General features: G+C 38.0%; 1 protein-coding gene and 1 long non-coding RNA gene across 2 annotated transcripts; one reads left to right on the forward strand and one right to left on the reverse strand.

Annotated features, from left to right (window-relative positions):
• Nucleotides 1-886: 886 nt before the first annotated feature.
• tars1 (threonyl-tRNA synthetase 1) lies at nt 887-17,501 on the forward strand. The gene is made up of 19 exons (XM_067615381.1): nt 887-1,062; nt 1,847-1,924; nt 2,381-2,571; nt 3,454-3,577; nt 6,516-6,640; nt 7,902-8,019; nt 8,114-8,178; nt 8,318-8,396; nt 8,599-8,745; nt 9,503-9,601; nt 10,734-10,900; nt 11,693-11,855; nt 12,862-12,999; nt 14,619-14,696; nt 14,953-15,053; nt 15,556-15,660; nt 15,887-15,959; nt 16,549-16,663; nt 16,795-17,501. Exons 1-19 carry the CDS (start codon nt 1,003-1,005, stop codon nt 16,941-16,943), a joined length of 2,175 nt encoding a protein of 724 aa, XP_067471482.1. The 5' UTR covers nt 887-1,002; the 3' UTR covers nt 16,944-17,501.
• Nucleotides 17,502-17,532: 31 nt separating this feature from the next.
• Nucleotides 17,533-19,592, reverse strand: LOC137200503 (uncharacterized). The gene is made up of 3 exons (XR_010931978.1): nt 19,487-19,592; nt 18,239-18,335; nt 17,533-17,639 (listed from the first exon to the last, which is right to left on the reverse strand). It is a non-coding gene; the product is annotated as an uncharacterized lncRNA (long non-coding RNA).
• Nucleotides 19,593-20,638: the final 1,046 nt, after the last annotated feature.

Here is a 20,638-nt window from a genome sequence, read left to right on the forward strand (position 1 = left end):
CGCAGTCCAAATGTTACATATTGTGAATTTACCTTAGAATCTAGTCTTGTAACAGGAAATACAAAATAGACGGACAAGGACAATAACAATGAAATAAAATAAAATAAAAATGATAATAATAAGAAAATACAGTAAATCAATAGATATATCAAAATAAAATAAAGCCAATTTATAATGTTTCCAAAAATATTATTATAATAATTGATTGTACGTATTGGTATTTTCTTTTTTTTTTGTAAAATGAGATATATTTATTTATTTATTTATGTAACTCAAGACCATGCTCACATGGTATGGAGCATAAACAGAACATACAATAATAACAAAACGACAGCACACGGCACGGCTGAAGTACAACAAATGTTACTTAAACAAAGGAAGAACATTCTTCAAAAAAGTCATCTAATTCACAAAAACTGAATAAAACCCACATTTACCCACTATAATCATCACATTAACAATAAAATCAGTTGGATTTTCCAAAATATGGTATAACATCTTAAACAGAAAACTTAAAATTATGTTTATGATGGAAATTACAACTAAAATCTGACCAATATTTGGCTACAAAGTTACAATTGAATTCTCCTTTATACACCCATGGTTGTTTAACTCATAGACTGTATATAAAGAGGGTTTAAGTCTACAGCAATGTTGCATCAGAATCGCAATATCCGGGAGGCGATATTTTTTATCCCAGGACGGCGAAGTCATAACCCGCCCTACTCTGCCTCTGATTGGCTTACTCTGATATTCTTATCCTAATCTTAACCAATCTCACTCCTCGTGATTAAACCTAACCAACCCAACCAACGAAGGCAACGAGTACCAGCCAATCAGAGGCAGAGTAGGGTGGGCCATGACTTCGCCATCCTAGGAAAAAATTGGCACCCGGGAAACGTCATCAGCCCTCACCCGGCACCTTGACTGCTTACAGTTCATACACCGGTAGCTCAGACTTGCGAAAGTTATCTCTTAAAGTGGGGTAGCTTTTCACTTGTAATGGCTGATCAGACTGTCGTGGAGAAAATGAGCGAATTACAAGTGGGAGGAGGACAAAAGGTAATTCTTCTGTTTTCAGGACGGGCTACATTTCAGTCATATTAGCCAGCTAACAGCTAGCCTAGCCAGTATTCAGATTCATGCTGTCAGCAATGTGGTGCTAACGCGTCGGCTAGCAAGCTCCTATAGATAACGTTATGTTGGTTTCACCTACAATATTACTCTCAAGATAACAGAAGCATTACTTCCGCGTTTGTTTTAATCTGCTAAAGTGGGAAGTAATGCCACATTGCAATCTGGCGACCCCAGTCGGCTAGTTTGGTTTGGCCAACCTCAGTTAACATTGGCTATTAACACGTATGGCTAAGAAGAGAGCGTTACGCCAAACTCTATTCAAAACTCTGGCAATTTAATGTTTATTTGCTTATAGGTAGACTTAAACTCACGTAAGAATAACACTTAAGACCATTTTATGAAGCAGGTCGGTTCTCTCTTCAAATCGGCACACACCCAATGCATCTTCATGCAAAGCTTACTTTAAAAACTGGTTTGAACTCCCACAAATTTCTATTAATATCTCCAGTGTGCGTTACAACTTGGAGGACGCTATAGGGTGGCGTTAACCATTTATAAACTCTTATTGGATCACTTTGTGCCGGATTTTCCCATAGTCATATTGTAACTATCATGAATTATAAAGGCTAATCAATTACCATAAGGAAGGCCTCTTAAAACAACAGATCTTTGTATAGTGTTAGTGATTTTTTTTTTTTTTTTTCAAGCATCGTGTTGGTGTGTGCCTGTCACATCTGTACTGTGTGTAAACTGTGTGATATCTGGACAGGGGGGAACTGAAGGTGGTAAAGATGGCGGCAAGAAAAAGGCCAAAAATGCTGCTGGAGACTCTGGAGGTAAAACTGAGGTGAGTTGCTAAATCAAGAGGCAGAAACTATGTGATTATTTTAAGTGGACATATTACTTGTTTTAGAGGAACATAAACTATGCTGTACAGTACGTCTACAAGTTGTATAGATCCTTCCTAATGAACTCTCTTGCACCTCAAAGCAGCCACCCACAGGCTTTATGGTTGTTGAGATTATTGATACAGTCCACAGTGTATGTCTTTGTACCTTTGCTGTTTTGTACTGATGTTTGGTTAGGGTGAGTCATCTGCTAATTACACAAAGAAGATGATGAGACAAGCTGTTTTGGGTAAACAAAGAAAATGGTTTACAACATTTCATTTCTACCACCTGGACGTAAAGCCATCTATATCGACAATTTGTACAGATTAACACACAATGAAAAGTATACACAATGACAGCATTGTCCTTTACCATCACATTCACTCACACCTTGTTTTTTTGTTGGTGTCCAGCTATCGCCGGCACCTCAGTACATTGAGGAGCGTCTCACTTTGTACGCAAAGCTGAAAGCCGAGCACGATGCCCTGATGACTGAGAGGGCTGCAAAGGATAGCCGACCCATCAAGGTGACCCTGCCCGATGGGAAAGTGGTGGAGGCCGAGTCTTGGAAGACCACACCATACCAGGTGGCCTGTGGAATCAGGTCAGTGTGATAATGAGATCGATGTCTGATAAGATGTGGAGTTTTTTTGTTTTCTGCCAGCGTTGTCCAATATACAATACGTGCTAGTAGTGTGTAAACAGAAATTAAATGTTGATAACCAAAGGTCACATGAACAGACTACATGATAAACATAGTAAAAAGCTTGAGGAAAGCTTAACAATTCCATCACCATCATTGTAAGAGTGCTGTTTTCAACCTTTTGTGGAAAGTTAACTGGAATTTCAGATGTAAAGGACTAAGCTCAAGGATGGGCACTGTACTATAAGCAGCATCCCTTTAGCTTCTCCATTGGCACATTACAGCAGGTCCGTCAAACCAACATGCACCTTGTAAAACCAGCATACTGTAGTTCTAGTGATGACATTAGTGTCACATAATCAGTACATGATGGCAAAGTTTCAGAAATCCTAGATCTATGTGAGGCTGGGAAGGATATCAATATATCACTTATTGCCTGTCATTGCAATGATGTTGTGGAATTTGATTTTCTTGTGGATTTTGATAGTTTTATATAAATTCATACACAGCAATTACTTTGTGATTTCTGAAAATAATGACATTTGAAACTAAAAATCTTAATTTTCATGCGCCATTATCATACATGCATGCACACATCTAGTTAGTTTGTTCTACATCAAATAACAATTAGATAATCAGTATTGGAGCTTTTTATGTTTAATGTGATATTAATGTTTGAATATCACTTTTATGTTATACATTTTTAAATGTTAGTTGTACAGGATGTCACAGAAGATGTTATATTTGGCCACTTTTAACGAGGACTTGTAATTATAATAAGAAAATATAAATGTATATCTGCACATTCATTTGATGTGAAATATTTCATGTTTTACTGTCCAGTCAAGGCCTTGCAGACAACACAGTGATTGCCAAAGTAAACAATGGTGTGTGGGATCTGGACAGACCTTTGGAAGATGACTGCAGCCTTCAGTTGCTCAAGTTTGATGATGAGGAAGCTCAAGCTGTAAGTCCACCTCAGCCCTGGTCTAAAACAATTATTAGATTTAGACCCCCCCCCTTTCATATGAGGGTCATTCCATGTAAAATCAGACAGAATCCAGGAAAGTGGTTGCAGCACCATCTCAGATTTTATTCAAAGTTTGTGTATATAATGTTTGGGTCCCACAACTAAAGGCCCAAATGCACTGAAAGCATCTGACACATGTTTTGAAGTACCCCTGTCATTTTAAATGGCCGAATGCGCACGAAAGCATTACGAGATGCATCAAACTGCCTTGATGCCCTGACTCTGACCTTGTTTCGAGTTTGGAGTGTCAAATGAGGATCCAGCAACCAAAGCTGTTTTCTCTGCAGCTAAGAAGGAGAGAGAAAGCGCAAGCCAGCTGAGCACCGGTGAGAGAGAGAGAGACAGCGCGACAATGGTTGAGCGCAGAGAGCGAGCAATAGTGAGAATAAAGCCGGTGGATGAGAGAAATAAAATGTTATATTCTGATTATTTCACGGTTATGTTCTACAGCATAAATGAATAACCATCAAACACTCAACAGATGGTTTACTATGGAAACAGACACTCTTAATTTAATTTCCTCCTCTGCATTTCTCCTTTTCATTCATTCATTGCATCCAACTAATACAGCAGTTAATACAAAGAACAACAGGACAAATCTGTGTTGGTTCTGTGGTGTTGGAATTTCAAATCTGATGCCTGCAGTGCGCCATTGGAGCATCAAATGACGCGGATTAAATGAGGCGCGTTAATTATCGCTTTTAGTGCGTTTGGGCCTTCAGGCTTGTAAAATATTTTTGTTTAATTCCAATGTTTTTATATTTCTTTGGCCCTTGATATTTTTTAATTTTTACACTCTTAAAACAGCCTTATCTGCGAAGCTAAGTTTGGGCATTATTATTTTGAAAAGTATTATTCCTAGCCTCACCTAAATTTGTAGAATGGAAGACAAACAACTTCTCAGTATGACTGAACCATTAAAAGTTTGTACTGTATGCCTATTGATTTTCTGTAAGGCCCTAGATTTGGGAAAAAAAGTGCAAAATTGCTAAACAAGAGTGATATTTAGAGTATTATAAACCTATTTTTTGCCCTCATATAGTATAACACATCATTTTTTCTTCAAATACAATCTTTAATTATTTTTATGTATGTTCATTTAGTGTACAAAGTGTCCTTCTATGTTCCCTTCATAGATAAATACACATAGTTGAAAGCATTGTTTTAACTCTGGGGAGGAAAAAATGTCCGTAATGAAGAAGCAAGGTCTTCCCTTATTATCTGTACTTATGTGTGTCCCAGCCTCTGAAACATTGATAGAATGCCATGTCAGATGCCATCTATTCCAATGAACATACTGAAAACATGTTTATCCTTCATTTCTTACAATTCCTGTGACACAAGAATTCAATAACCATAGAGATACTGAGGCAAAAAAAATGTAATTCTGAAATGGATGTTTTTCTGCCATAAGTAAAATATCTCTCTAAATCTGCATCTGTTTTTGTATGAAGGAAAAACAGAAGGACATTGGCACTTTGTTCACTAAATGAACAGACATTTAGCTTTCTCAACATACATTTTCATGTTTGTACTAGCTAGCCCACACACCATTTTGATCCTATGAAAATGACCAAAATATGCTACCACACCTTGTTTTATTCATAATCTTCATGTCCATTGGTAGCAGAGACCTCAAATATTTGCACAAAATTAATAAGACTGTACTTGCAGAAAAAATAATGATTGATATCATGTTGGTGCAAAAATGTGGGTTTGTAGTACCCTCAATATCACTCTTGCTTTTGGGGGAGGAGGGGGGTGCACGTTTTTCCAAATATAGGGCCTTATAAAAATAAAATGGCATGCAGTACAGGCTTTTAATGGTTTTGGCAAGAACACATGTTTCATGTCTTCTTCCATCCTGCAAAGTTTGGTGAGGCTAGGAATAATACTTCAAGATATTAATGCCCAAACATCACTTCCCAGATGAGGTGTTTTTGAGGCTATAAAATTAAATGATATCAAGGGCTGAAAAAATATGAAAACATAGGATTTGAACAGAAATAATTTACAGGCCTTGGTTTTGGGACCCATTCATGATATAGACAAGGTTTGATCAAAATCTGAGACAACCATATCTGATTTGACACAGAATGACCCATGAATTAGTAGATTGGATTGTAGAGCTGTAGAATTCACCTTAAACATCGCCTTCGAATGCACAGTTTGAAGCCCTTTTGAGCATCACTATTTAACCCAAAATACTCACCAACCAATGGCAAATCAAAAATATTTCACCCTTACTGGTATGTAAATAGCGTAGGCTGACCTGTGTATGCAAGGTTAAAGTGAAGAATGAGAGGTTTACAATCGACAGTAAAGCTCAAAGCTCTGTGATTCACCGAGTGTGCGAGCTACAAAGACATTAAGAGAATATAAAACACTGCTGTAATCATCCACTGTCATAAATGTGGCAGCATATGGTCTCTCGAGAATAACTAGACTTGTCCCTAAAATAAAAGCCCAATTTTATCTTCATTGTCTTAACAAAGTGCTGAACATTTTACCAGAAGGAGAAGCAGTTGTCAGTTGACACTGTTAAGTACTTAAGATAATCCAAAGTCTCAGTCAATTTGCTTTATTGCAGTTTGTCAGCTTGTTTTTCTTTTTTTTTTAGCATATTTAAGACATATCTTTTGTGTTGTCAGCATTCAGAAGAATTGATTTACACTATTTAAGTGGTTTAAATGGTCTCAAAGGCTTTAAAAAAGTCTGCAACATAGTGAATGATTTTAATATCGGCATAGATGATAAAGGTCAACAATCTTGATTTTCCACCACGATGATACTGACTTAATTAACACAAAGAGTTTGACTCTGCTGCTGTTTCACTAATCAGGCAGTACTTTTTTTTTTTTTCCTTTTTCTTAAGGTTTACTGGCACTCCAGCGCCCACATCCTGGGTGAAGCCATGGAGAGGGTGTATGGGGGCTGTCTCTGCTATGGTCCCCCCATCGAGAGCGGCTTCTACTACGACATGTTCCTGGACAACAATGAGTGAGTCGCACAGGCTTTGGGTTCAGATTTGTCTGTATAATTAGTTGTGTGTTCGTCAGCTCTGACTTATTTTGGTGTGTACTTCAAGGCTTAGCAGCTGTCACTCTGCCTCACTGTCTAAGACCAGTGGCAAAGACAGAACAGGTGGACTGTAATGACACTGATGCTGTCAAGCTGGATTTTTCTTGGGTGTGGATTTGAAATGACATCTTTCTATATCTGCACACGGGATTGGAATCATAAAACCAAATCTATTCAAACCACGGACTAGAGATTACTTCAGTGAAGCTGAAGTTGAGAAACCCTTAAAAATTCCAACACTTCCTCCTCGTAAACAACTTTTTTACTTGACCTTTCCCTAAAACAGATACATTTCTCCCTGCTTCAGGCTGCAGGAGAGCGTGAGGAGCGCTGTCTAATTAATTCTACATCTTCCTTAATGAAGTCATTTTATGCTAATGGAATTCTTGAAGACTGTTTTTTTGCAAGGATATTTTAACATTGTTGAAGCCCTAAGGCCAAGGACTTCGAACTATTTGCCCGTGCTTGGCAGAGGTTATCAGTATCTGGCAGTCAAAGAATTACATTGGTGAACAAAAGGTCTGGTTACATCCATGGTGCCCTATAGAAACACTGGCAGGCTAAATTTAGCATTGGAGGCAATTTAAATATTAATTTAGGCTAGGGGCGGGCGATATATTGAATATACTCAATTGATGATCATGGGATGTAGTAAATGACTATATCGCGAATGAGTATAAATTGTCACAATTTTTTTAAGCCGCTGGCATGAGACTCATTTTGGTGTTTCGCTTCTCTCACTCTCTCCTCTGGCTCTCTCCCTCTCACAGACGCAAAAAGAAAAAAACTCACATACATACGTCGCACACACTCACCTGGGCGAGTGTGTGCGACGTATGTAGGTGAGGTAAAGTGTGTGTTTTTGTATCTGAAAGAACTTCATTTAACTTTGTCATAACAGTACTTTAACTTCAATATAACAGTACTTTATTTACGCTATTATAATAGTACTTTAACTTTATTATAACAGCATTTTGACTTTATTGTAACAGTAGTTTATTCAGTATTTTAGTAGTTTAGTAGGAGATTTCAAAATATTGAGATATATATCATGTATCGCGATATAACCTAAAAATATTGTGATATTATTTATAGGCAATATAGCCCAGCCCTAGGCTACTAAGTGGTATTGTTGGATGGTACTGTTCCTGTTTTGTTTACCTATTGAACTTTTGGACAGGGGCGTATCGAGCAACGACTTCCCCGGTCTGGAGACCTTGTGCAAGAAAATCATCAAGGAGAAGCAGCCCTTTGAGAGACTTGAGATAAAAAAGGAAACTCTGCTGGAAATGTTCAAGGTATCTCACAGCATTAACACATATGAAAAAACACCTTCCTTTGAGGCACATTGCAGAAGAAGTAAAATCTAAAACCGCCTCTTCTTCTTGACAGTACAACAAGTTTAAGTGCCGCATTCTGAACGAGAAAGTCACCACTCCCACTACTACCGTTTACAGGTGAGTCTGGGACCTGTGCATGTCAGAGTTCTTTTTTTTTTTTAAAAGTCCTGTTTCCATGTCATCTGATACATATTTGGTCCTTGAAACATCTGTTGTTTAGAGAATATTCAAAACGCATGAATATCCTGCATTTCAGGTGTGGTCCCTTAATTGACTTGTGTCGTGGACCCCATGTGAGACACACTGGAAAAATCAAGGCTCTTAAGATCCACAAGGTGAGCTTTTTATTTCTTAACCTAGTGTTACTGTATTTGTGGATTGATTACTGATTGAAGTATCATTTCATGTACTGTAGTATACGCCCAGAATATCTGTCCCCATTTCGAGAGCAGAGTTACCTTACACTTTATTCTCAAGGGATAAGATGGGCCAAAAAAATATGATGAAAGCTAACATCCCGTATCTGTGGTGTGCTAGAACTCGTCTACATACTGGGAGGGAAAGGCGGACATGGAAACCCTCCAGAGGATCTATGGAATCTCCTTCCCTGACCCCAAAATGCTGAAAGAGTGGGAGAAGTTCCAGGAAGAAGCCAAGAACAGAGATCATCGCAAACTGGGCCGGGTAACTGAAATGTTAGAAGAAGAGTTCATGTCCGTCGCAGTTTTGAAATAGTCTCCCGTTGGGTTTCTTCCCTCCTTTTTAAAGAATTTTATTTAGTGCATTAGGTATATGTCTGAAGTTTGTGAAGATGTGATTTGACTGCAAACTTGCAGTGATGAAATACCCAAAACAAATATTGTTGTTTACAGGTAGAATTCTTCTAAAGCTAGAAATATGAGCCAAGGTAGTGTCAGATCTTCAAAGACATTTATGAACAGTGTGAAAATATACAGCAGTTGCATTTGCAGCAGTGTGGTTACATTTTCTGGCTTAAAAAAAAACATCCTACTACAAGAAAAGCTTCTTGGGTTTTAAAAGTCAAGGGCAAACACTTGAGAGAGTATCACTTACTTTCTTTCAGAGTTTAGACAGTTGTTCATCTTCATTTATTAATGAATTGAGCTTTTTCTTAGCGTAGAAATAAATACTGAGAATGTTTGGAGATAAAGTTGTCAGCTGTGAGTGAACCCATTCAATTACTTCTTACTAATAATCTCTCATTTACTGTTGACAGGGAGTCGACAGTTGTGTGATGTTGCCATTCATTTAATATAATAACAGGTGTGGAAAAGTGAGCTGAGCAGGAGTATATTGCTAGACAACAGTTATATTAACAACAGTATGTGACGAGACGTTTCATTATCTCAAATAAAATCCAGAGTGGTTGCCCTCATAGTGACCTATACATTTATTTTTTTTTCTTCTTCATCATCATCAGGAGCAGGACCTCTTCTTCTTCCACGACCTGAGTCCAGGGAGCTGCTTCTTCCTGCCAAAGGGAGCCTTCATCTACAACACCCTGATTGAGTTCATCAGAGTAAGTCAGAGCTGTGGAGAGTTGCTGTGATTTTTACTCTACACTTTGAGATATAAGAAAGGACAAAGGGTATGAGTCAGAAAGTTGGAGGAAAAAGGACAGAACAGATGTGTGTCGCCTTCAGTCAGACTGTGCAATAATAATGGCTTTATACATTCACAAGATATGTTAAAAGTGCTGCAATTTAAAATAATTACAAGTTATACTGTATGTTGATGCAGCATTACTTATATCATGCTCTTGAAATGCATCAAGTCTTAGTTATAGTTTCACAAGTAAAATGTAATAAGACATTTTGTAGATCTGCGATCATATCAAGGTAATATCTTATCCATACCCCCTTTCCCACTATTTAAAATACCGTAAATAGATGTTAACAGATCTAACTTGCCAGATAATAGAAAATCTTTGCTCACTGTCAAAAACTAATTTATGAAATTTAAAACGGTTTAATATTTGAACCAATTTATTTAGAATAAATTGAAAGCAATGATACATGAAGTAATTGTCAGTATTAAAGAATAATGTTGCACCTGCTTCATAATTAAAAGCCACACAATTAATTTCATTTAAACATTCACTTCCTTTGTCTTCCAACAGTGCACTGTGCAGTGTAAATTGGAAGTAATTTAACTTTTATGTGGTAAATAAATGTCTGACTGAAGGGACTTTGAATAATAAGGTTTGTTTGAAAAACAGCTCCGCTTGTACAAGCAACAAACACCTCCAACATCTGAATATTTGTAGTGTACATGATTGCTGGGATTTCAAACAAATTACTTATTTTCTTATTGCTGTCAGCTTTTGGTTTGGAATTTTAAAACTGACATCTAACGACCGAAGGTACAATAAAGCTCCATAAAACTGACAAATATGTAAGAAAACAAAACAAAAATGCTGAATTTCTTGTTTACCCAAATCTCCTTCACAATGTGAAAACAAACAAGGATGCAAATATTCAGTGGTATAAACATTATTCGGGGTAGTTTGCTTTCTCTAACTCTTTGCTTGCAGAGTTATGTATCCTTTGGGGGCATACGCGCTGTTTATCGGCGAGTCCCCGTTGTGTTGACAGAAATTGTTTTGAGCAGTTGCTTGTAGTTGTGACACATGTACACATTGTCTTTGGCAGAGTGAGTACAGGAAGAGAGGTTTCCAGGAGGTGGTGACTCCCAACATCTACAACAGCAAGCTGTGGCAGACCTCCGGTCACTGGCAGCACTACAGCGAGAACATGTTCTCCTTTGAGGCCGAGAAAGAGACCTTCGCACTCAAACCCATGAACTGCCCCGGACACTGGTGAGGCTTTCTTTTCCCTCACATTCAGAGATGAAAGTGTGCTTTTAATTAGAAAATCAAATCTGCTGTTACAGATTGTTTTATCAAGTTTTTGCAATGGTTAAATAGATATTTTTAGTCTTTTGGAGGCTGATTTGTTCTTCTCAAGCACTAAATGCATTTGCAACATTACATGAGCTCCGAGTAGTATTGTTACATTGCAAAAATATTAACCTGGGTGCAATATTTAGTTGAATATCTAAAAACACCAAACATAGCAAACAAGAGAGCACAATCAAGCAATGTTTCCATACACTTGGAACAGTTTTATAACTGCACAGTGGGTTTATTATCCCTCAATCTATAAAAGAGTTTGACATTTCACTGCTGTAATTTGTCATCTAGTCATCCAGCCCAACTTGTAATAGACTGATAGTCTTGCCATGTTTTCAGTTCTTGAATGACCCAGTTCAATTTAGTGCTAAATGCTGCATTGCAGTGTAAAGAGGCAGACTGCAGCTCTTTGTATTCAAATCTTTTATCTCTTTTTTTTTTTTTTTTTTTTTTTTTACTGTTCGGTCCTTGTGCTATCCACAAAGGCACCCCCTCTGGAGATCATACTGAAATGGAAATTGAGCTCGCAAACACATTTTGTCAAAGCGTTGAATGTCAGTTAAATCAAATATTGAACTCCGTCTTTCACAGTGTTAAAGCAGCAGAGCAATTTTCAGTTAGTCTGATAACTCAAAGCTGCAGTTAGCAGTTGAATTTTGATGTGTTTTTAATTGTTTTACACTCTCTGTTCGGCACCAGTCTGATGTTTGATCACCGGCCACGCTCCTGGAGAGAGTTGCCCATTCGCATGGCCGACTTCGGCGTCCTGCACAGGAACGAGCTGTCGGGAGCCCTCACTGGCCTCACCCGCGTCCGCCGCTTCCAGCAGGACGATGCTCATATCTTCTGCACCATGGACCAGGTGAGGCCCAGCCGATGATACAGTGACAGTAGTCAGTCACGTTAAGTTCACGCAACACAAATGATAAAGGTTAACTGTCTCCACTTTCTATATTGATCATTTAAAAATAATACACCACATATTCACAAGAAAAACTCTTCAGAGCAAGTTAAACAATGTGAAGAACAAAACAAAGCTATTACACAGTTAAGAGAGAAATTGCTTCCTTTGTAGGCACCTCTCAGTACATCAATGTCTTGCTGGTACAGTTTATTGAATGAATTCAGGTAATGTGGTCAGTGAGCAGTCTCTCACATTTTCAGATAAAGTGAGAGAACTCCAATAGCTGCATGCTAAGTCCTTCCACCCAAAAAAAGGAGCCCTGCCAATACTGATACACAAGAGGATTTTGGAAAGCAAAGGAGTCTTCTTAATTAGTTCTTAATTAATTAGGCGATTGAATATTTAATTATTTTATTGCACTTTGCACACAAATTATTTCACTTTTAATTTGTCACTTTCATCGCTGCAGCTGGAAAGCACCGCTTGTACTATTATTGTCTTTTGTTATTAACAAAATCAAAACAACCTTAAAGCAGACTGCAGATATGTTCTGATACATGCCTTGAGGTTTATAATCAGTGTTTCCAGATGGAGACGTGAAAAAAACAGTTTCAAACTTAGATTTAGAAGAGAGACTTTTCCCCTGTAAGGTGGAGGAGATCCATTTTTTCCCAACTGATCTTCTGTGTTTAATATCGCTGTTGCTGCTTAAAACTTGTGATTTGTCACATGCATGTGTATGATTGCCTTATTTTAACTTCAGAATTAAAATAGCACCTCCAATAGCAATTAATTACACAATTATAGCTGCCGGAAAAAATCAAATCATCATTTTTTCATTACACCATTCATTAGTAACACTGTAACAAACAAAGATGTAATCGGGTATTAAGCCAGAAGTGAAATTCGCAGCCATGTCCAGATGGATGATGCAAATTCTGTTTCATGCTGTTTTTGATTCCAGATTGAGGAGGAGATCAAAGGCTGCCTAGACTTCCTGCGGACTGTGTATGATGTGTTTGGCTTCACTTTCAAGCTCAACCTTTCCACAAAACCAGAGAAATTCCTGGGAGACCCCAAGGTCTGGGAGCAAGCAGAGAAGGTAATCAGAACGCCTCTTGTTTTTTTGCATATAGTCGAAGAAGTGAACGACTCACACAAAGTCTCACTGGAGAATTAAGATAGTGACCTGTGATATTATTAAGATGGAAATTCTGGCGCCACTCCACAGACAGAAAACAGATTGTGATTTATAGACTCCCAAGAACGTCTATACATTAATGAATGAGTTTTATTCTGTTTAACTCTCCAGAGTATCTCAATTGGTGGTATCACTGTCTGCCTTTGCTGTCAAATCATATTCATTCTCTGTGGACCAGCTCTTTATTTTAGATCTTAGGTTCAGCTATAAGTTGCTCTTAGAGAGCAGGTAATGTTTCAAACTAGCGTGAACAAAGTGATAACAAGAGCGGGTGAGTTACACTGAGTGATAATGAGTCTATATACTTGATGCTTTCAGCATTAGATGAAACAACGACGGTCTCTCTTGGGAAAATCTAAAATATACCGTAGATCTGTACAATCAGAATTAAATGTTGACTGTTAGATCAATTGTCACAAGAATACTTTATTGATTTAACAAGTGTATGAAGCACATTCAGATTGTTTCTTCATCTAGTAAACCTTTACTGACAGGCTCCGAATGAATGAAAATCTGTTGACCCAGACAAAGCATGCATTCAGTTTTACAGCAGGGCGAGATTGTTTTTCACTTCATTTTCCTCTTGATCTGATTGTTACAAGTATGTTTCATTTCACCAGTGAGATATTAGGCTACATCTCACAGGTCAACTATAATCTTCCAATAATAAAATGTGAGCAGGGTAAGATGTAGATAACGTTACTCACCTGTAATTATTGGTTATATTTACACGCACAGGTATTTTATAAGCTTTAAACAACTCCTCTTCATCTCTTTCCTTGGTTTAGTCGTTTGTGTCATCGTTCCGTCCTCAGTGATCCATTTTAACTGCATTTTCAAGTGTGTCATTTGCCCCCTGGATGAAGAACATTACTGATGATAGAAGTTATTTTTAACATGTTATTTCATGAACAATCAATCCAACAGCCACAGGAACTAATTAAATACTAAACACTTTGTAGTCTGCTTATGGACGGAAGAGAACAGATAATTTTAAAGACTATTGAGATTGTGCTGCTTCTTACCGACTGCATTCGTAAATGATGGTTTGCCTTTCGGTCTTTCTGTAATTAATAGCGAGTCACAGCTCTCAGAATAGCAGTAATATCTGAATACCAGTTGTAGTTATTAAAAAATATACAGCTGTCTTGCTTGACCTATCAGGACGCTTTCTCTGAGGGAAAACATTTCCCACCTAAAGCACTGACTATTTTCTGATTAATGTTTGCACGCACAAAGGTGGAAAATTATGTACACAAAAAAAAAGGAGTTGTAAACTTGGCAAAGTCACTGGAACAGAACTTGGTGCATGTTTCCCTCACCTCATTAACTCCCACAAGCAACCATAAAATATTATTGAGACGTTAACATTTCTCAGTTCAGTGATTGGTTCCAGATGAAGTAAATGTCAGGTCTAAATGTACAGCTTTGCTTAACATCACTGTTTACTCGCATGTTGGTCAGCAATCGATATTGTAGCAAAGCAGTAATTGTTTGTTGTTGTTGTTTTTTTTTTACAGCAACTGGAGAACAGCTTGAATGACTTTGGAGAGAAATGGGTTCTCAACCCAGGTGACGGAGCTTTCTACGGACCAAAGGTGAGCATGTGCTGCAGTAATGATATACTTTAATTGTGAAACAGCATGAAGGTCGCTTTGGTCATTTTGATAGGAGCGGCTGTGGCTCAGGAGGTAGAGCGTCCATATCGTATATTATAGGGTTTGTGGTTCGATCTCTGGCCCCTCCGGTCCACATCAGTGTCCTTGAATGAATCAGAGGCAAATTGTAAATTACTTTGTCCGTTAAGGAGGAAAAGCACCGTCCATTTACCGTCCATTTTGTCCTTCTCTGCAGATCGACATCCAGATCAAGGATGCCATCGGCAGATACCATCAGTGTGCCACAATTCAGCTTGATTTCCAGCTACCAATCCGCTTCAACCTCACATTTGTTAGGTAATTCATCTACCTGTTTTTATCAATAAAAGTAAAAAGACAGAACAATACATCTTTGCTGCAAATCTTCATATATTTTATAGAATGAATATAGAATAGAATAGAAACACTGTGATACAATTAACATAATCTAAAATTGTAGATCTCTCACAGTAAGAAATCAATGTTGAGACATATGTTATAAAATCAAGTGACGCTATAGTGTAAAAAAAGAAAAAAGACATTTGCTTAAATGAAACTCCATTTGAGGAGAAGCACTCATCTTTGTGTTTCTTTGATTTATGTCCCTGAAAACCAATTGTCTTGCTGCATTATTTTAACCAGCCTTTTTGTTTTGTAAAAAAAAAAAAAGAATGAAAGTAACAATCGTACAGCTGGAATGCTAATGACATGCAAATTCCTCCAGATGATCATTTTTGTTCTCCTGTTTTTGATTTCTCTCTTTTATGCGAGTCCTGGTTGCTGCTAACACTGTTATTGTCTCCTAAAAATGATTTCGTAGCCACGATGGTGATGACAAAAAGAGGCCGGTGATCATCCACAGAGCCATCCTGGGATCAGTAGAGAGGATGATTGCTATTCTGACTGAAAACTATGGCGGAAAATGGTTTGTATACAGTGAATGAAAAAAAAAAAGATTTGTCAAAAGGGCTTTGACTCCAGGCATTTATATTTTTGTTTTTATCGCAGTTATTTATGAGCACTGATAATGACTTTTTGATAGAAGCAGCTCAGCTGTGTAAATATTTGCACAGGTACCTTGCAGGTTGTGCCCGACCTGCTTTTCTGCTCACCGACTAAAATCAAATGTGTCTTCTTCTCTTCTGTGTCAGGCCTCTGTGGCTCTCTCCTCGTCAAGTGATGGTTGTACCTGTTGGACCGACCTGTGATGAGTACGCTCAGAAGGTGACCACAGCTACTTATTCTAACTATCAATGATTTAAATAAGACAAAAACTACTTGAGTAATCATTATGTGAATAATGATTAGTCACAGCCCTTCTGTTTTACTTGTGAAGCCTTTGTTATATGGTTCTGTTAGTTATAATTTTTTTATTGTGATGTATACATGAACTTTTACTGTCACCTGCACAAAACCACATAAAATACTGTCAGTGATTCTGAAGCTTTTTGCACATTAAAGTCTGTAGAGGAAACTAAATGAATGGGAGGAGGATAACTTGGGTTTTATTAGCTTGTGCCATCTGTTGTATTGGTTATGGTAACATCAGACTGCAGTGTATATTGCAGACATCAAAAACGAGACAGCATTGCTTTAAAAAAAAAAAGAAACAGGAGAAGACACGAGCAGTCATACAATCATACAGTCAAGCCGACTATTAATCCAGAAAAGCTACCTAAGAATCCTTCACTGGAAAACTGTGCTCACAACTACAGTCCATATGAACCAGGAAGTTTGAATTAGTTGTTTAAAACATGCTTGATGTAGACTTACCTCTTTTAACTGTTGGTCGTTTCTCTGGTTAATGTTGCAGGTCCAGCAGGAATTCCACAACAGCGGCTTAATGACTGACGTGGATCTCGACCCCGGATGTACTCTGAACAAAAAGATCAGAAATGCACAGCTGGCTCAATACAACTTCATCCTGGGTCAGTGGCAACACACTCCATCTGTCCCTTATTCCTCTCTGTCTTTATTGTTATCTCTCCCTCACCGTCTATCTAGATATTGATTTCCCTTTTTTTTTGTCCTCTTTGCATCTTTCTCTACATGGAAAAAGTGGTGGGAGAAAAGGAGAAGACCAGCAACACTGTGAATGTACGCACCCCGGATAACAAAGTCCATGGCGAGCGCAGTGTAGAGGAGTGCATCCAGCGTCTGAAAGAGCTCAAGTCGTCCAGGAGTCGGAATGCCGAAGAGGATTTCTAAGCTTTCCCGAAACTCAAGCTGCTATCAGCTTGTCCTCATCTCGACAGGACCTCGAGTCCAGTAACTGTAAAGGGTCATGTGGTTGAAATCATTTTTTCCATGAGGGATGAAACTACTTTCACACCGTTGCCTAGTCCCATTTTTGTCTCCAAGAAATCACATTTTTCAAATTAGACAGTTACTGTGTTGTTGTTTTTTTTTTTTTTCTGGTGTCTTCCATTTCCTCTTCACTGTATGATTTCTGTTTAATCAAGTTCCAGTTTTCATTACTCCATGGAATGAAATATAATTGTCCATATCCCCTCTGCTTATACTGAAATACAACTAGCGAGACTCTAATTTGATTAGGTCTCCAAACAGCTTCACAAAACACTTGTGCATCATTGAATAAATTCTACCATAAAACTGCTCTGAAAAACCTTTTCAATATGTAATGAACTGTATCAAAACAGAGGGGAAATCATTTGTACCACTGTCTTAACAGTTTGTATCAGTCATTATTTTTTCAGGGAATTGTACACGAGTTACAATTTTGGTAATTAAACAATCTATTCTTTATGGGTGTGTGCGCTTCATATTTTTTTTAATAACTTACAAGATAAAATTCACCTCCGTGGGGATATTTCAGCAGCAAATTCTTCTTTAGAGGTTTGTCTTCATAATTAAACTTCTGCTGAGTTTGTCCGTCAGTCGACTCTGTCAAAATGTGGAGAAAATGACAAGTTAATATAAGCATGAGAAGCCCCGAATAATTACAGCAATAAGGTAGAATATCAATAATAATCACCCTATTGACAAGTAAATATGTATTGAAATTGCTGTAGGAAAATAGTGTTTGTTTTTTCAAGTTGAAACTCCGTTAACTGGTTAAAGATTTGGCATGTTAAGTTGAAATTATTAGAGTTCAGGACTGGGAGCATCAATTTTTTCATTAGTAAGTGCAGGTGGATGAGAGTTGGAGACATGAGAGTACCACTGAGGTGAAAATGGATCCTTATCACCTTCCTCCACTAGTGCTTCATCATTTGCGACGCAAATCAGTGATGTGCTGGAGGGTAAACACCTGATGCTCCACATTATGACATGCTTACTGAACCATTTTGTTTTGCTCCATTAAACTGAAGCACAGGTGAAAAGTTTAAATCTTTCTTAGAATACTTTGCTTTATACTTAAGCATATTTAAAACAGTAATATGAGTCTGTTTATTTCTTTTTTCAAGAGAGGAAAATGTTCTGAATTACATGTAAACTGTAAACGTGCAGAAGAGATCACACAAATAAGTGCATGTTATTACCATTAGTGCTCTAGTTAGGCACTTTCTTGACTTTCCCTCCATCTGAGCTCATTCTTTCTGCTCCAGCTGTGTGAAAATATACTTTGTCCACTTCAATCTGTAATACAGATACAGTTTTTGATTAGGTATACATAAATCTTGCACCCACTTCCCACTCTCAGTCTCAGATTACTATTCCAACCACTAGTCGGTGCTATATTTGTATACTCCACTAGCACAGCTGGAACAGACATGAGTGTGTTTCAGCAGTCTAACATCTGGGAAAAGTGGCCCTGCACAGATCAGTGCTTTTATGGATAAAATAACACAGCAAACTTAGTAAACGAAACAAAAGGCTATGGGGTAGCTTTGCATCTATTTGGCCTTCTTTGTTCACTTAAATAAGGTACAGTATTCACAAGGTTCAGTAGAAATGGTATAGAGATGGACAAACTCCTGCCTTGCTCGTGGCCACAGGATGTGGTCGTAACTGTTCGCTGTTTTATTTGTAAATGGCCTTTTTAAATCATGCGAGCGTCTCCTATTAATTTAAGTAGGAACATTAGCACTGAGGTTAAAAGTTAGAGCAAAAGATGGCCTCACAGTTGCAGAAGAGAACATGTGGACCCAACTCTGAATCCAGGCCAATGAAAACATTGATTTTGGCTGCAAGTTGCAATTAATTAAAATAAGTGAGAAGCCATCACTTATTTTGGCCAAGTTGAAGTTTTCAGCACCACATAAAATATGTTCACAGGTTTGGTTTCTTGTGAAGAAATATGCTTACTAAAATTCATATATCTGTCAAATAAATCCAAATTTTATGATTATATTAGTATTCAAAACTCTTACGTTGAATGTTACTATTTAGTTTGTAAAAATGTTTATTAAACGGTAAATTTCCAGTCTGAAAATGTACTTTTTATAAAATAATCACAAATAAAAAAGTAGGTTTACTCCTATGTCCTGTCCCCTATATTCCTTATTCACTCCTCATCATAGTAACAATCCTAAATATTTAAGATGTTGGCCCATGTCTCATCAAAAGAAAGAAAGAAAAACTTAAACTACCAGAACAAAGACATAAGTTTACAGAAAGCCCCAAACCCTCATACTGTATCAAATCTGACCACAAGGTGGAACAGCTGAACCAGGATCATGTGGGGGGAAAAAAATGTGGGGGGCTAATGTCGGTGGAGTGTGGGAGAGAAAAACATTTTGATAGGGGGTTAATGAAAAAGTCAATGGAGTAGGAGAGTGTCAACACACAGGGCGAGACAGGCAGAAATCTCTGGGGATTCAGCTCGGCTGTTGACTCTCAGCCTTCCTGTGAATCCTCGCTCCCTCTTGGATCCTTCCTGTACGCTTCACTGGCAACCTGGCAATGAAGGGTCACAACGCTTCACTGAACTGAGCAAACTTTTCTTTCTCTCGCCACACATGCATTTCAAGGTATCAATTCACATGTTAAAAAGGTCCCACTGCTACAGCTCTTTACTTAGATGATGCTGAGATAAGTCATGGTGTGAGCTCTCTTTTTATGACTCAAGTTAGTCCTATAGTTTTTAAAGTATCTTTTGTTTTCATACCAATCCCTTTTCTGCCCTGTGTCAGCTGTTTTTATTATCAATGATGTTTTTGAAGCTAAACCAAAACTATAATCTGTCTCCAAAAACAAAAAATCATTATGCACATTGTAAGGGATGCAGTTTATCTCTTATCATTTTCAAACGGTCTAACCTTGAAGGAATAATTCAATACTGTGGGAAATACCCTCATTCACCACGAGTTAGATGAGAAGATCAATACTACTCTTTTGTCTGTATGGTAAATATGTAGCTGGAACCAGCAGCTGGTTAGCTCACCTTAACATTAAGAATGGAAACAGCAAACCTGGCTCTGTCCAAATGTACACAATTAATTAGTGAGCTTCAGAGGCGCTGGTAGACAGATGTTGTTATCTTTGGACCAAGCGACAACCACTGCTAGAGGCAGAAGCCAATGCCAAAGTACCTTAAAGTACAATACCACCGACGGCCACTAGGTGCTGGCTCCAAAAAATCCCTGGCTCCAATTGACTCCCATTCAAAAAAGCGTCAACTTCTCTCTAGAAATACTAAGTCAGTCATTTTTTTCAATGAGTCATTATGGTCTCAATCGCTAAATTCAGGCCCTCTAATAAGTGTGCTGGTGGTCATTCAGGAAATTATTGCTCTGTTAATAAGATTTAAAGACTTATAGTAGCTTTGATTGGTGCCATGTGGCCATTGATTGACAGCTGTGATTGCCAGTTCGCTCACCTGCTGCTCTTTTAGCCCGAGTGTGCAGCGCTCGGTGTTCCCAGTAAGCTAGGATTTGCTTTGGTGCGAGATGGCGGAACGTGTTTCCAGAGCATAAAATGTTACAGCCCACACACTCCTT

This window comes from Thunnus thynnus, chromosome 2 (assembly GCF_963924715.1).
Source record: "Thunnus thynnus chromosome 2, fThuThy2.1, whole genome shotgun sequence".
Classification (NCBI taxonomy): domain Eukaryota; kingdom Metazoa; phylum Chordata; class Actinopteri; order Scombriformes; family Scombridae; genus Thunnus; species Thunnus thynnus.